The sequence below is a fragment of the Larus michahellis genome, chromosome 2 (genome assembly GCF_964199755.1).
Source record: "Larus michahellis chromosome 2, bLarMic1.1, whole genome shotgun sequence".
Lineage (NCBI taxonomy): Eukaryota > Metazoa > Chordata > Aves > Charadriiformes > Laridae > Larus > Larus michahellis.
In genome coordinates this window covers 111,949,756-111,964,562 of record NC_133897.1, presented here as the reverse complement: position 1 = coordinate 111,964,562, position 14,807 = coordinate 111,949,756, and the positions used below count along the sequence as shown (strand labels likewise).

General features: G+C 40.1%; 1 protein-coding gene across 5 annotated transcripts in view; it reads right to left on the bottom strand.

The window, feature by feature from the left end:
* Positions 1–3,142: 3,142 nt before the first annotated feature.
* Positions 3,143–14,807, bottom strand: part of PTPN2 (protein tyrosine phosphatase non-receptor type 2) — a 32,956-nt gene continuing 21,291 nt past the window's right edge. For 2 of the 5 annotated variants that reach the window (XM_074576582.1, XM_074576584.1), the window contains 4 exons: positions 13,908–14,066; positions 10,149–10,339; positions 8,096–8,197; positions 3,143–3,504 (listed from right to left, as the gene is read on the bottom strand). In XM_074576582.1, the coding sequence (XP_074432683.1) occupies positions 3,483–3,504; positions 8,096–8,197; positions 10,149–10,339; positions 13,908–14,066 (474 nt within the window). In that variant the 3' untranslated portion in view covers positions 3,143–3,482. Of the gene's footprint in view, positions 3,505–7,076; positions 8,198–10,148; positions 10,340–13,907; positions 14,067–14,807 lie in introns of those variants that run through there. The other 3 variants (XM_074576580.1, XM_074576583.1, XM_074576581.1) reach the window with 2 other exon arrangements.

Genomic DNA, 14,807 nt, shown 5'->3' with positions numbered 1-14,807 from the left:
AGACTTAGGGAACTGGAGGGTGTCTGAACAGCAGTGAGTTCAAAGGACATAAGGGAGAAGGGGAACGACAGTGGAGAAACCACTAGAAGGTGATGGCAGGTTGCGGAAGCAAGATGGTGCAGTTCTGGGGTTGGAAAGTGGGAATTAACCACAATGTATTTTTAGAAATTTCCATAGTTATCCAGACTAATAAACTGGTGAGTCAAAATGTGGGTGCGGTCTGGGAATGCAGACAAAAGGCTGCGCGTAGCACGAGGCCGGTGTGATAAGCCTACAACTAGTTGCAAAAGTGAACCCTATTGAAAACTGAGACAAGGGCACACATTGCTGGGAGGCAGACAGGAGAAATGAGCACGCTTGCTTTCCTGTATCCCCAACTGCTGTGGGACACAAGCTTTTTTGCAGGAACAAACTGGTCTGTAATTGTCCGTCATACAGAAACCTGAGGTCACTGATGTCCTGCGCTGTAGGGACTCTGTCCAAGTACCGGAGTTAACCACTGGCACGAACGAAGTGGAAGATGGGCTCCGTGCTGGAGAGGTGAAGACTCTCCCTCAGGCTTTGGGTTTTTTTCCTCCCTTTTCTTCCCCTCTCCCCCATCATCCCCAATTCACTACCTAATGGGCATGTATATTTAGGTAACTACATTCCAGTCCTGCACGCTGACCTGCGTGTGCTGATTCTCAACTTAGAACCTACGTTAAGCGTAGATGTCAACTAGAATGACCAACTTTTGAAACGCTTGCCAAGGATAATAATCTCTTGATACATCTGTTCTTGTGACCTGCAAGACGTACCTAGGAGTGGAGGACAGAAAGAGATAAGGCTGAGTGGTGTTAAGCACTAAAGGATTCCTTGTAGCTTACAAGGTGTATATTTAGCATGAGGCCAAATTAATTATTGAGGGAAAGACCAGGCAAAATCGATGAAGGTGGTGTCATTTGCCTCACAAGATTTTTCTGAAATAAGCCCTAAGATGCTAAGTACCTCCTCAAGCCGCACAGCAGCGTAAAACCTCACGGAGAAGGAAAAAGGGGAGCACTCAGTGCTGCGAGTACCTTCTAAAAGAGAAACTCCTCAGGCTTTCCTGTTCCCTGTGGAAAAAGTACAGGATTTGGGTCTTACAGATGTTTCGGTCTTTACTGGGACAAGGAGGCGGCACGACAAACCTTGCTGTGGAACAAGGCAGTGGTTTTGTCCTCAGGGTAAGATGGCTAGCAAAAATAAAAACACATTCCTCTGCAACGTTTCTCTTGAAGATAGAAAAAAACCCACCAGCCAGTAAATCACAGCTTTTTCCTTTGGAAGTCTGCAGGTCTCTCATTCTTCTAACCCCCTCTCTCAGAAGGCAGCCCCTCCCCTTCCTTCACCTTTTTAAATACATTTTAAAGCGGCAGAAGAACAGTGGCCTTGTGTAGAAATAACAAAACCCGTGCGTGTGTCAGAATTTCCTGGGCCAGTGAGTGAAGACTTCTGCTGTCACCAGGCAGCCCTCAATAAAATCTGACAAAACTCTGTTTTTGGAACTGCTCTATCTTTACCCCCCCTTCACCTAGTCATCAAGTTAGCCTGACAGCAAATTTAGTCCAGCAGCTTAGCCGAGGAAAGTCATTCAAAAAGCTTCAAGAGCAAAGAAATCAGCATTTTGATTACAGGAGTCTACTGTGCAAGGAGAGCCAACGTCCATTGGGCCCTGTATGTCCCCCAAGACAAAACAAACTGGTCGCATATGTGATAGTTATCTGGGATAGCAGCAGGTGAAATAATGAAGCATGTGCACATTTCTAGTAGCCATCCACCTTATACTTACTTGCAACTCAGAGGGGACAAAAAAACCAATGAAAACATAAATCATAGCCGAAGGCATGAATGGCAGAAAGCCGTATCCGAAGATGTATCAAATGGCATAAACAGGCTCCGGTCCTGGGTTCAACAACAATTGGGTTTATTGCAGTGGTTTTGGCCAGACCTTCATCTCTCATTATAAACACTCCTGGTCTCGCAGCTGCGCCAACTTGAAAAGGAAAGCTGAATCAAGTTGTGATGTTGTTCGCTCCTCCAACATAGGCTAGGAACAATACTACTCATCCAAAAAAATTAAAATATTTAGGCAAACCAGACTCTGGAGATTTAGACTATTTCAAGGTGGCGTCAAGCATATATTTAGCTCAAGTAACGGCATTACATGCTCCCCCGATTCAGCTTCATGTTCAAGTTAAACACAACCCCAAACACGCTTGCTTTCAGGAATGAGCCTGGAAACCAAGTTCTGTTCAGATTGCAGGTTGGTGCTTATTTTAGCAAAAGTAGCCTTAGTTGGCCTAGATTTCCCCCCTCTTGCAAGCTTTACTTTGACCAACTGTATGATTTGTACAAAAACCCATTACAAAAGTATGCAAAGTACAAATTACGTATAAAACCCCACCACAGATTAGTTTAGACAGTCATATTGAATATAGTTTTTTCGGTGAATTAAGATTTATCTGAAATTGTCAGAGAACGTCAGCGAGTGCAGAACTTAGGTCAGCTCCGTTACAGAAGGTACCGGGCTGGAAACCCTGCTGAGTCCAACAGAAGAACTCCTTGAAGCAGCATTCCAGTTTACCCCTTTCCCATCCAGCTTTCCAGGCTGTGTCAGGGAGATGTGAAGTGAAATATTATTCATACGACACACTGTGATGACACAATCCGAAACCCATTTAATTAAAGACACCGTTCACTTTGTGCGCTTTGCACCTGGCCCTCGGCCCCCACTGATTACAGATGACCGTGGGTTGCGAGACATCCAATTACCCATTTTTCCTCCCTTTAAAGCATCAATAACAAAAGACTTCCCCTTCGCAAAGGGACTCTGAGCGTTTTGTGCATATTTGATAGCAAACATCAGGATTACCAAACCAACTGGTCAGCTTAATAAAATAATATTTAGTGGTGTATTACAAAAGAAATGTGCAAGAGTTCCTCCTAGCTCAAACTACAATACTTAGCATGACTGAAAATATTTGCATAAAGCACATTCTAATCATTTTGCCATTTTCCAGTTAAGACAGGGTATCAGGAAACCTTAAGGCAAAACATTTCTTTTTCTGCAAAACAGGCTCTTAACAGTTTCTCCCTAACATAATGCGCACACAACAGCATATTGTCAATTTAAAAAAATATTTAATGCTGCCAAGAAGTATAAAAATACAATAAGAATGGCAGTACAAAACAAAATATTTCCTAATTTATTTCTTTTACATCTTTCTACATTAATACAGGCATTATAAAAACACAGGAGGTCAAATTATTTTGGTTTGCAAAGTAGCACGCTGCTGGTGGTCTTCATCCCCTCGATGCAGTTTACGCTGTAAACAGATAACTGAGGTCTTCTTGGTACTTAACAGACCTCACTCTTTGTTCCCGAAGAGGGGTTCCTGTCTCGCTTTGCATGTCAATAATTTGCAGTTTATAGCTGCAGAATATTCACAAGTCTTGAAGGCTTAGGTGTCGGTCAGTCTCGGCCTGCGACATACAATGCAGAAGAAAGTCACCGATTCAGTACACAGAACGGAGAAAAAAAAAAAAAAAAGAAATAAGAACAGAGAGCGGGTTTGCAACTATCAACATCCAACAGCTTCTCATGCATCCCCTGCAGCAACTACCCACTATTGTTCGCCCGTAGCAAGCGCTTTGCTTTTCCAGAAGGTATTTCCACATTACAGCATAAGGCACATACTTTGCTGGAGAGCTTCAAAGTACAAGGTCTCAGCCCAGCAAAGGGCGCGCTCGTGCATTTAACCACAAGCGCTGCAGAAGTCGTCGTGGGCCCTAGCGGGACTGCAGAAGGCTGCACCTCAAAACACTAACGTCACCCCTCACCGCTTTGTAGGCCAGTCCTGGAAATGGGCGTTTCTAGGCAAAGGTTTCTTGTAGTTGAGTAGTTGAGGAAGACATCCCAAGACTGGGTGTTTTGTTTGTTCTTAGGGAGGGCTCGGCTCTACTCCGAGGAACACGGAAAAAGACCAGCACCAAATATCCAAGCTACGACAAAGTAAAACGCTTCTAAGTTCTGCAAGCGCTACGCTGATTCATAAAGCAGCTTTCTTTGATCAGTCAAGTCACATTAAAAAAAAAAGAATCTTCCAAGTATTTATCCTTCCAATTTAAATAAAGACTCAGACAGAGATGCAATTTTGAACACATTTATTTTTCGTACATAAAAGTGAAAGACTGACCTAAAACTCTGGGGGGAACCAAAAAAGCCCAGGAAGACTACTGTGTGTTACGTCAACTTTGCAAATTTCGTCCTCTGACTTAAGCCACTTGGCCATGCAGAAGACTTCCTCTTTTGTCACCATTAATTTAGTTTCTCGTGCAGGCCTCAAGTGTCTCAGGTTTAACTACAATACCAAACAGCAAACTAAATAATTTGGTTAACATTCATTAAACTTAAAGCTAGCCAGGCTTTTTAATCGCCCGCCCAATCCAGTCACACATAGGTGCATACACATTTACACCTCTCCCCTTTTCAGTGGGATGTAAACTGATGCCAGTAAACCATTTTACTCAAGGTGTAACAGAATAAGCTGTCCCACTTGCAACATCTTACTTCCATAAAACAAATCAGTAAAATTTTTTTTTCAAAGCGCTGTTTCACGCTGAACTCAATTATTTCACTTATTACATTTCAAGAAAAATACAGATGTACCATCACTCTAAGTGGACTGTCCCTGCACCAAGAACATAAACGCAAAACCTAAAAGGATTAATTCCAAATTTGCAAACCCATGCAACGGAGGTCCACGTTTACTAGTGTTTGTTTTTTTGTTTTTGTTTTTTTTTTTATAAAAACATGCACGATTTGTACACAGGCGTTCGTCTGAGAGTCAAACGTCGTTTAATCAAATTCAAAGAAGTCCACTATGCATCCACTATTTTGACTGCCGTATTTCCGGACCAGAGGGAAAAACCCAACACGGTAACACTTTGAATGGAGTGCAACAGCACTTCAGAAGCAGCACAGGACCAGCCGGCAGCCTGACAGAAATCGGGGTGAGGGGGAGGCAGGAGAGGGCTCAGAAGGCACATCCTTCATTTTTACTCTTTCTTTAAAGCCATCGACAGTTCTTCATTTTGGCCCATATTTGTTCCTATTTAACATCCAAGTTGTGCAAAACTGCTGCAAGCTTAAATCCTACAGAATAACAAAGTACCACAAGGGCTCAATTTGCAGTAAAGAAAACAAGCCTCCCCCAGATTTTGGTTTTTAAGGATTACTGACGGACCAGAAAACAAAGTTTTATCCAAATTATCTCCTGGAATGTACTAAGGGATCTAATGTTTAACTTCCCTTCTACGCCCATGCTGTCATGGACAATTCGCTGTACAAAATATTTTTGTCCAAGACTTGTATTGGTTCGTGGTCCTGAAATTATTAACAGTTAAGACTCTCAAGATACTTACAATCACATAACCAAACCAAATTTTTTACAGATCAACTGCTGAATGTGCAAGTCCTGCTTTATCGCATCAAGAAGGTAACAGAGCGTGAGATGATGTAAGATGGCCCCCTCCCGCCCTGCCCCACCAGCTGAGAAGAATGGCTGCTCAGGATGGAGAGAACAAAAAAAGCCAGGATTTTAAGATGGGATCAGGAAAAAAAAATAATTCAAGAGACAACTTGACAGCCACAGTTAGAGCTCAGTGTCTGTAGGGTACTGGTGGCCCAGGAAATCCTTCTCGTGCAAACTGAAAGGCGGTAAGTGACAGCATGATTTCAGTGAAGGTTCTGCCTGCACTTCTTCCTTAGCTGCTTTCAAGTATTTAGAATAAAATATGGAATATTTCTGTTATAAAAGCATTTAATTACATTCCACGTGTTTTTCCATAACCAAAATATCTTTTATAAGGCACAGACATTTACCCCTGCCACCAGTTATAGCTGATGCTGAAAAACCTGTCTTCTCAATTTAAAGAAAACAATCTTTTGCCAAGCCTTTTGTTGGCTGAAAGAGTTACTGTGGTTGTAACAATTACGAAATGTCTTAAAATGCGTAAGCTGCCTGCCCATCCTGTGTCACAGCAATCAGTAGGTCATTTTGCTATTGGAGCTGCATAGTTGGTCAGTAATGCCACAGGACGAATTATCTTGTTTTACTGACAAACAATTTCCCAAATTCAGAACTGCATGTTCTAAAAAACTACACTTGTTTTCCTTATCTGGGCCCTTCAGCTTTTGTTTACTATATAAACAGCGTAGTCCAAAATAGTATTAGCTATTGTGAAATGAGAATTTCAAAGAGTAAACCCAACTCAGCTTCGCGTAGTAAATGTCAGGCTATTTGGGCCCCATGCCTGGTATGTTACTACTAAGCTTGAACGTACTGGAAACCTTTCAAGTTAATTCCTTTGGATAAGGAGCAAAGGCTGTTTTAGCATTTTTCAGCAGTAAATCCAAGAAGCGCTTTACAAAAGGACAAATCTAAGGAGCAAAAAAATTAAAAAGAAACAAAAAAAAAAGATAAACCACCCCAAACCCAACAGAAAACACCCAAGCTAGGAAAATGGAGGGAGAAAACAACTTCTCTGGAGTCACCCAACAAGGCAGTGCTTGAATAAATAAAATCCAGGTTTCAAAGTGCAGTCCAATACTACAAATTATTACATCTCAACTTGAATGACAGCAAGCTACATACAGCCACATACGATCTCTGTGTAAGGACAGAGAGTGATTTGTGTTTAATTACTATTTAGAAAGTTTTTATCGTCAAACAAATGGAAAGGGAGCGCTCAACAACTTTAAAGTGACTGTAGCATAGGTATTCCCAAAATATTAGTCACGAAGGGTTTTAAGTCATGCCTCTTTAATACAGTGCTGGGGAACCTGAAAAGCAATTCTAGACTTTGCGAAGGTTGGAAGCGGCTCATACAGCTGAACACCCGGGGTATGGCAGAACACTAACAACGTTTGTTTTCTGTTACAACCACCCTCGAAGTCCAACTACAGTTTCCTTTGATGTGCGCTTTCTACACCTACTACTGATGAATGAATTTTATTCTTTCTAGCAATTAAAATCTATAGACACACAAACCAATATGTTTCACATTTAATGGAATGTCAGAACTTTAACAATGTTGGCCTTCAAACAATAGTTGAAGTCTGAATACATGAATCAACTTAACAGTATGCTTTTCAGTGGGGGCTAAGTTCTCAAAAGCCTTAAGAAAAAAAAATCAGATTTCCAAGCCTCACTTAAATAATGAAAACTACAAAAAAATAAATAAGGAATGCAAATTAACAGAGTAGAAATTGGTAAGTGCTTCATCAGACCCCTAGCTGCTCATATCATAAATTTGAGACTCAAAATATGGGGAATGGTTGCACTATTATTGTCATGCACAAATCATAATTACATTTAATTTCAAAATCAGATTATTTTTGGTCAGAAATTTGTACAAACTGAGCTTTTAAAAGTACAGTGAACTACAAAAAGATTAAATATGCAATTATAAAATATATTTATCCTAGGTCATAAGAATATAAAATGTTTATGTTCATGTCACTAGTACATTACACATTACACACATTTAAGGATAACTTCTTTGCATTAATAATGTAAATGATACAACACTGTTTATTGCTTAAGTCAGGCATGTAAATTTAAATCCAGACAGCCTTCAGCAGCTAAACCTCTGTGGTTCAGGGTTTGCTTAAGATCCGGTAGAACACCATTTTAAAAAGTGTATAAACAGTTGCAGCAAGTTTGTACCTGCTCATATAAACAAAAAAACCCATCAACTCTGTTGGGGGGCAGCAGTTCATTTTTGTAAGTACCTGCAGTGGGAAGTCCTGAGATGTTGACATGGGATCAAGTTTACAACACTTCTCTATCGTATGTAACGGTCTGCACCCGTTCTGGGTGTAAGGAGTTTACTGCTTAAAGTTACACCCCTGGTCATTAACTTGCAGCAAACTTAGCTGCTGGAATAGACAGGCTTACTGTTTACTTACAAGGAATGTTCTTGAAAATACATTTTCCAGCAAGAAAAAGCGCCAACTAAAATCAGTGTACCAAACCCAATCTTAGCGAGAATAGGTTTCCAATATAACCACCTTTTTCTTTTTCTTTCAGTCTCATTTAGCTTCTGCTTCATCTGCTGCAGCTTCTGTGCTGTGTTAGCTTTTCTATCCTCTCGCAGTCGTTTTCGGACAGTACTTTAAAGAAAAAAAAAAGTGAATCTTAAATTGTAAAACAGGAAAAAAAGCTACTAAAATATTAAAACAAACCTCTTCCCAACACATTCCCAACAGTTAGCCAGCCCACCAGTAGCATATGGCAGCAGTACATAAAATCTAAACCAAGCAAGCCATCTTTACTGTGTTTTAACAACCTTGGTGTGGACAGTTTCAGGTCAGTGAAGCCCCAAGAAGTAAGTAAATGACATATGTAAAGATGTAAGCGGTGCCTGATCTACGTGTTCAACGGGGAACAGAATTAGCTTCATTAACTCAGCGTAGTCTTTCACCCCCATCAGCGCCCCATTTGGTGGCTGAGATTTTTTTGCATGGAGGCTGCTTTTATGTGCAATGTCAGGTACTATGTGCAAACTTTCACAGTATTTAAGCATGTGCCTGCACTGCAGAGTTCACACTAGCCTCACTGATATATTGATCCCAACCTGCTCACGTCTGCGTGAAAATTTAATAGTACTCGTTCTATGCTGTAAATCGAATGTTGATCAAGGACACAGACTAAAAATCAGTTGTGTGCTGTTACACTATCAGGGCCACTTTGAAATTCTTGTCTCCAAAAATATCCTCAGTCTCTAAGAAAGCATAACTCTGGCACAAAAAAAAAATCACTTTGATTGTCCAGGTCCTAGCACACAAACACTATGCTCACACCCACACCCCAGCTCCTGCTTGCGAGGGGCTCCTTCAAACATCTATGGGATCCCTGTCATTCTCTCTCAAAACACTCATGCAGACGTGGAAAGATAAACTCCTCAGGGCATTTGGAGTAAGCCATCTGTTATTTCAGAACTGCGGTCTATCCACACTGAGCCGCTGCACCTCGTCTGGGACTGCAGCCCTGTGGGACAGGCACCACCTCGTCCCCTGCGCTGCACAGCTCAGCTGGGCCCTGGCTCTCCAGCCACAGATCCACACGCGGCCCTCGGTGGGCAGGCACAAGTGACGCAGCGCCTCAAGGCACAGCAATTCGGGTGGCAATTGCCAATACAGCAGCTCACAGCTGAGGCATTACTACTCCCGAGGCAGAGAAACTCGAAAGACAAATTGACGTGCCACAGCTAAACCACAGAAATCTATTCACAGGGATAGATTTAACATGAGTGGAGAGTAACATATGGCTGCAATGATACAATTGCATCATCCAAGTCATATGAGGAGAGGCTGAGGGAGCTGGGCATGTTTAGCTTGGAGAAGAGGAGGCTGAGGGGAGACCTCATTGCCCTCTACAACTACCTGGAAGGAGGCTGTAGAGAGGTGGGGGTTGGCCTCTTCTCCCAGGTGAATAATGACAGGACCAGAGGGAATGGTCTGAAGTTGCGGCAGGGGAGGTTTAGGTTAGATATTAGGAAGAATCACTTGACTGAAAGAGTGGTCAGGCACTGGAACAGCCTGCCCAGGGAGGTGGTTGAGTCACCATCCCTAGAGGTGTTTAAGAAACATCTAGATGTGGCACTTCAGGGCATGCTCTAGTGGCAGAGATTGTAGGTTGTTTATTTTCGGCAGGTGATAAAAACTTTGTGCTTCTGACGTATCATATATTTTTACAAACAGAAGTTAACATTGTATTTAAAAATCAGTATCAAATTATTTTGGGCACTTTTAGGACCTAATTAACACTGCACAACTGAGTTCACAGGCAGTCTGTAGGAAAAGGCTTTCAAAGCGTGAGGTTTCGCTGCTTCAGTTAGAGACAATCATTTTTCTTCTCTTGACTTTTAAACAATACAGGTTTATTACAAGGAATAATTGAAGTTGTATTTAAAAAAATAATTAAGTCAGACAGTGAAATAGCACCTGTCCTTTCGCTCCACTGAAGAAAGATCTTGAAGGTTTCTTATAAGAAAAGCACACAATAATTCAGCCTCTCAAGACACTGTATCTGCCTTCTAAACGGTTTCCTCATTTTGCCTACCTTTCAATGCTGCCATCTGTGATATCCTGAACTTTAGTGGACAGGTCAGTATTTATTTTCTCCATTTGATCTTTATTCTCCAGGCCTATGCTGTTCCCATTGTACTTCTCTGTGGTGATTTTGGTTGGGTGTGGAGGAGACTGCTCAGAACTTGGCGCTTGGTCCTCCTTAGAGAGCTCCTTCCACCGTTTCTGCAAACAAGGAGAACGTATTTCAAACATTCCCCTAACACTGAATTCCTCTTTGCCCGAGGTGTCTTCCCAGAGGAAAGTCACACAAGTAGATTAAAGGAACTGTTAGCTCAAGACGAAAAAAAAAAAAAAAAAAAAAAAAAAGAGAGATAATGGTAAGACCAAGAACTGCCTAAAAAGAGAGAACTGGAGAAATTTGCAATCCCAATGACAAAAAAATAAAATATCTCTGCCAAAGTCGTGGTCTACTATCTCACCTAGTGGACCATGAACCCAGAGATTACTACATCATAAAACAGATATTCACCTTGTTTGGACAATTAATCTGAAATGAGATGGAAGAAAAAATAAATAAAAGAACAGAAGTAAAACTGGTTTGCTAGATCTCTGTCCTAATGATGGATAGTCTGAAGGCTTTCTTGCAACAAAATTTCATGCAGAAAAAAAACGCTAGAAAGGTAACAGGAAGGAAAAGAATCCCCCCTAAAAGACAATCAGTTCTTTTCTCACACTAATCGGCCAGCCTGCAAAAATATAGAATACTTTGGGGGTGGGGGGGGGTGGGGGTGTGGAAATCAGTTCCTTCTAAATGTCTGTGATAAGAAAGATGAACTGAAAATTGACTCTTCATAAAAACGAGTGTTAGATTCTCATCTGTTGAATGAATTCAAGACTTTTGGTCTAAACTAAATATCAAATGCAAAAATTGATGTCAAAAAAACCCACAGTTACTTATAAATAAACTGCTGACAGAATGAGCTTTAGCAATAAACCGACTCCTCCATTGCAGAGGGGCTTCCAGTATAGATCTGAAATTCAAAGGGAGTCTTCATGCACAAGAGACTTCACTCTCAGAGGTTTTCTTTGTTTTGCCTTAAACGAAGAACAACCCCAAAAAGAAACAGCCACTAACAAATGGAAATTCACTTCGCAGCTCCATCTTACTGTCACAGAAAAAGGCCTTTTGTAGGACATGGTTGTGTCCATAAGGGACTTCTGGCTAAGATAAACATTGATTCCATCTGGAGCGATAAGCCACACAGGAAGAACTGAAATCAGAGACAATTTTACTACTCTCCTGAAATAGAAGGAATTTTCCATCAAGAATTCTATTTTAAACATGTAATAACAATAGCTCAAATGCTGGTAATTTTAAGTTTAAATATCTATGACAAGACTTCGTGAATGGCAGGACTGGTAAAATAATGTACAACTTGTAGCAGACGACAAGGAGGATTATTGTCTCCTTGCTAAAGGAGCTAAAGTGCCTTCGCCATTTTATGATAGTACCTGCAACTTTACAAAAAAGAACAACAACCAAAAAAAAGTATCTCAGGAACTGAAGTACTACACTGCGTCTTGTGAAATTATGTCTGGAAGAAACGAAGAAGTGATTAAGTTTGATTTCAGAAATACAATTGTCCTTAAAATTATAACTAAAATGCCTGTGTAGGGGAGCTAAGACTTGGGTCCTGTATTGCCTCTGGGAATGAACGGACACAAGGGAAAGGCACATTAACATGCGCAGTTGACAGAATCAGGTGAATTTCAGATACGGTTTTGGGATTCACAAGTTTCAGTAGGAAATTATAATATTCTTGTTCTCTGCCTGCAAAAAACATGGACCTAAGGAATTCGACCTTTTTTGTCCTTTCAAAGCCACGAATTTGTTTTCCAGAAACCACTCCTTTCATCAGATTTTTCTGAGGGAGTGACGGTAAGTTATTCTACTATGTTGTTGAAGCAATATTAACTTATCTTTATTACGAAGGAATTTTATAGAAATGAAAACTTCAGTCTCTTCTTCCACCTCACCCATTTTATATGGTGCAGTGCTGTAGTATAATTAAGAAGCAAGAAATTGCAGCAGCACACCAACCACACGCCTCTGCAGGGCTTCAGGGCAACGCAGGGGAGTGCATGATCCTTCCTTTTGGTCACACATGGAAATCCCACCGTCACTAAACGAGGGGAAGAGGCTCCTCACAGCCCAATAAAAGCATTGCAGTTGCAGCCACTAGCTGTAAGCAAGTAAAGGTTCAGGTATACGTTGCGTTTGTCTGCACAGTTTACTGACTTCTGAAATCCATGGAGATATTGAAGATGAAGGTTTGGATAATGTTATATTAGAGAGGCGTTCAATGACTTCATGCCCTCCCCATCACTAGCAGAGAGAAGCGAACACCTGAACACATGCTCTGAACAGTACAACTGTTTGTTCCATATGGGGGGAAAAAAAAATGATCTAGCTGACCTTGAAAGGAGAAATACTCCTATTAAGTACTGCCAATTGATTTTCTGCACATGACCCTGAGGCCTGAAAAGCACCAGGACGACTGCCTGCACTGCAGAAGAGACTGGTTTAAGAAAGATCATCTGAACAATCATAACAAGAAAAAGAAGAAAAGAACAAATGAGAAGTGTGCCTTCTTAGGCATTCCCTTAGTATGAAGATATAACACGCTTGAACCTGACAAGCAGTATTCTGAGTTGACAATGCTCCCTTGTATCCAGAAACAAGAAAATCCGTGATCTAGGATAGGTAAGTGTGGGAACCAGGGCTGCTCACAGTTTGGAGCACGGTTTTTTAAAAAACAAAGCAGAAATATTATTAAAGAGAATACCCTCATACCACCAAAAATAGCTTCCAGAAAATAAAGAGGCTAAATTGCTGTTCGCGTTAGGATGAATCACACAGTCTGCCAGGCATATGGTGTCGGACTAGCAGCACACTACCTAGGTGTTGATTAATAGTTGTGCAAAATTATTTCTTTATTTACTTGGCAAGTCAAGAAACATTTGTCAAAGAGAAGAATCTGACAACTCACAGAACCACAGAAAAGAGGAAATGTGTTTTAGCTTATCTGCTTCATTCATGATTTTAAGAAATCAAGGAAATATGAAAGCCCTAGCCTATGAAAGCAGAACTACGTTTGTTTCGCAGCCTCCCCTCCCAGTCCTCCCTCCCATCTAGCCCCAGCCATTCAAAATAACTGTAGCTACTGTTACATCTGCAAGCCACGCTGATAAAATAATGAGATTTGGTAATCTATTTGCCCCAACACTCATTATATCTGGCTAGATTCTACTAAATGTAACACAAATTTTAAAGGATATGGGGGGAAAGAAAAATTAAATAGCAACTTCGCTAATAAATGTGATCAGTAGCATCAGGCAACTTTATTGTTAGGAAAACATATAGCAAAGATCAAGAAATCCTAAAAAGATCCTTGCTATCTTTTCAAAGTGATACCGGGCATTACTTCTGCTTTTCAGTATTGAAGATATTGATTTAACCTTTTTTTTTTTTTGAAAAAAAAAAAAAAAAAAAAATTTGTACAGACAAGTTGCTTTTATATTTTACCTAAGAGGGGACAAATACATAGGATTAAAAGGTTAGCTGACAGAAGGCGCTGATCAGATACCCTCTAATACCTTCTAGGCATCTATTGAAGAAGGAAATTATTTAAACCCCAAAAAGTTACATGTTTTAAAATAGTTTGGAGCTCATTTTTAACTAGTTACCAGTCTACTGTTTATGGTTAAATATATGGAGCTAAACATTTACCTGTATAGTTGAATCGCCCATTATAAATTTTGCTCCTTCTATTACAGCCATATATGAAAATCTTAGTTGATCAGGAGTCTGAATAAGTCCCATCCGGTATTTTCTCATATCCAGTAATACTTTCTTTATATCTACAGAAAATGGGTCTTTTTTTTCCATCTGTAAAGAAAGTTAAATCAAGACTGTCATTGCTACTCACAGACAATGTATAAAAAAATAATTACAAGTAAAAATTAGTCATAAGATTAAATCTGAAAATTAATTTCTTCATATTATGTTTTTGTTAGTTATACAGGAAATTAACATCTTCAAATGATTTCTACGTTGTTTATACAGGAAAAAAGCAAACCATCTAATGAAAGCTTATTATGAACAAATCAATGATCATGTATTAACCAAATAAATCAGTACCCTAATACTGACTCTTAAGAAATTTAGATTTATTCAAGCAGATATTTGTACTTTGAAATAGGACAATGAGAATCAGAACCATAAAGCAATATTTCCTACTGCTCCTGAATGGAACAGTAATTTGGAATGACTGGATGTGGCAGATGTTTCCTTATTTAAAGCAGAATCCCTAATCCAAGCAATGCACACACTCGTCCCCACACTACATTCATGGGGTGTTTTTAACCACATCTCTGCACTTCTTGTAATGTTCACTTTAATTTGTCTAATATTAAAGTATACTTGCATCAAAACATACACCTATGTTTTTCAAAATGCAGGAAAGAAAGAAAGAAGAAAAAAAAAAAAATAAACCAAACCAGGGTACAGTTGTCTTAGAATTTAAATGAAATCCTATTTCACCTAATCCCGTACTGTACTTCTGACTATTACCAAGCACAGCCAAAGAGAAAAAAGCCTGTATCTGGACTTCAGAACCCAACAAAAATG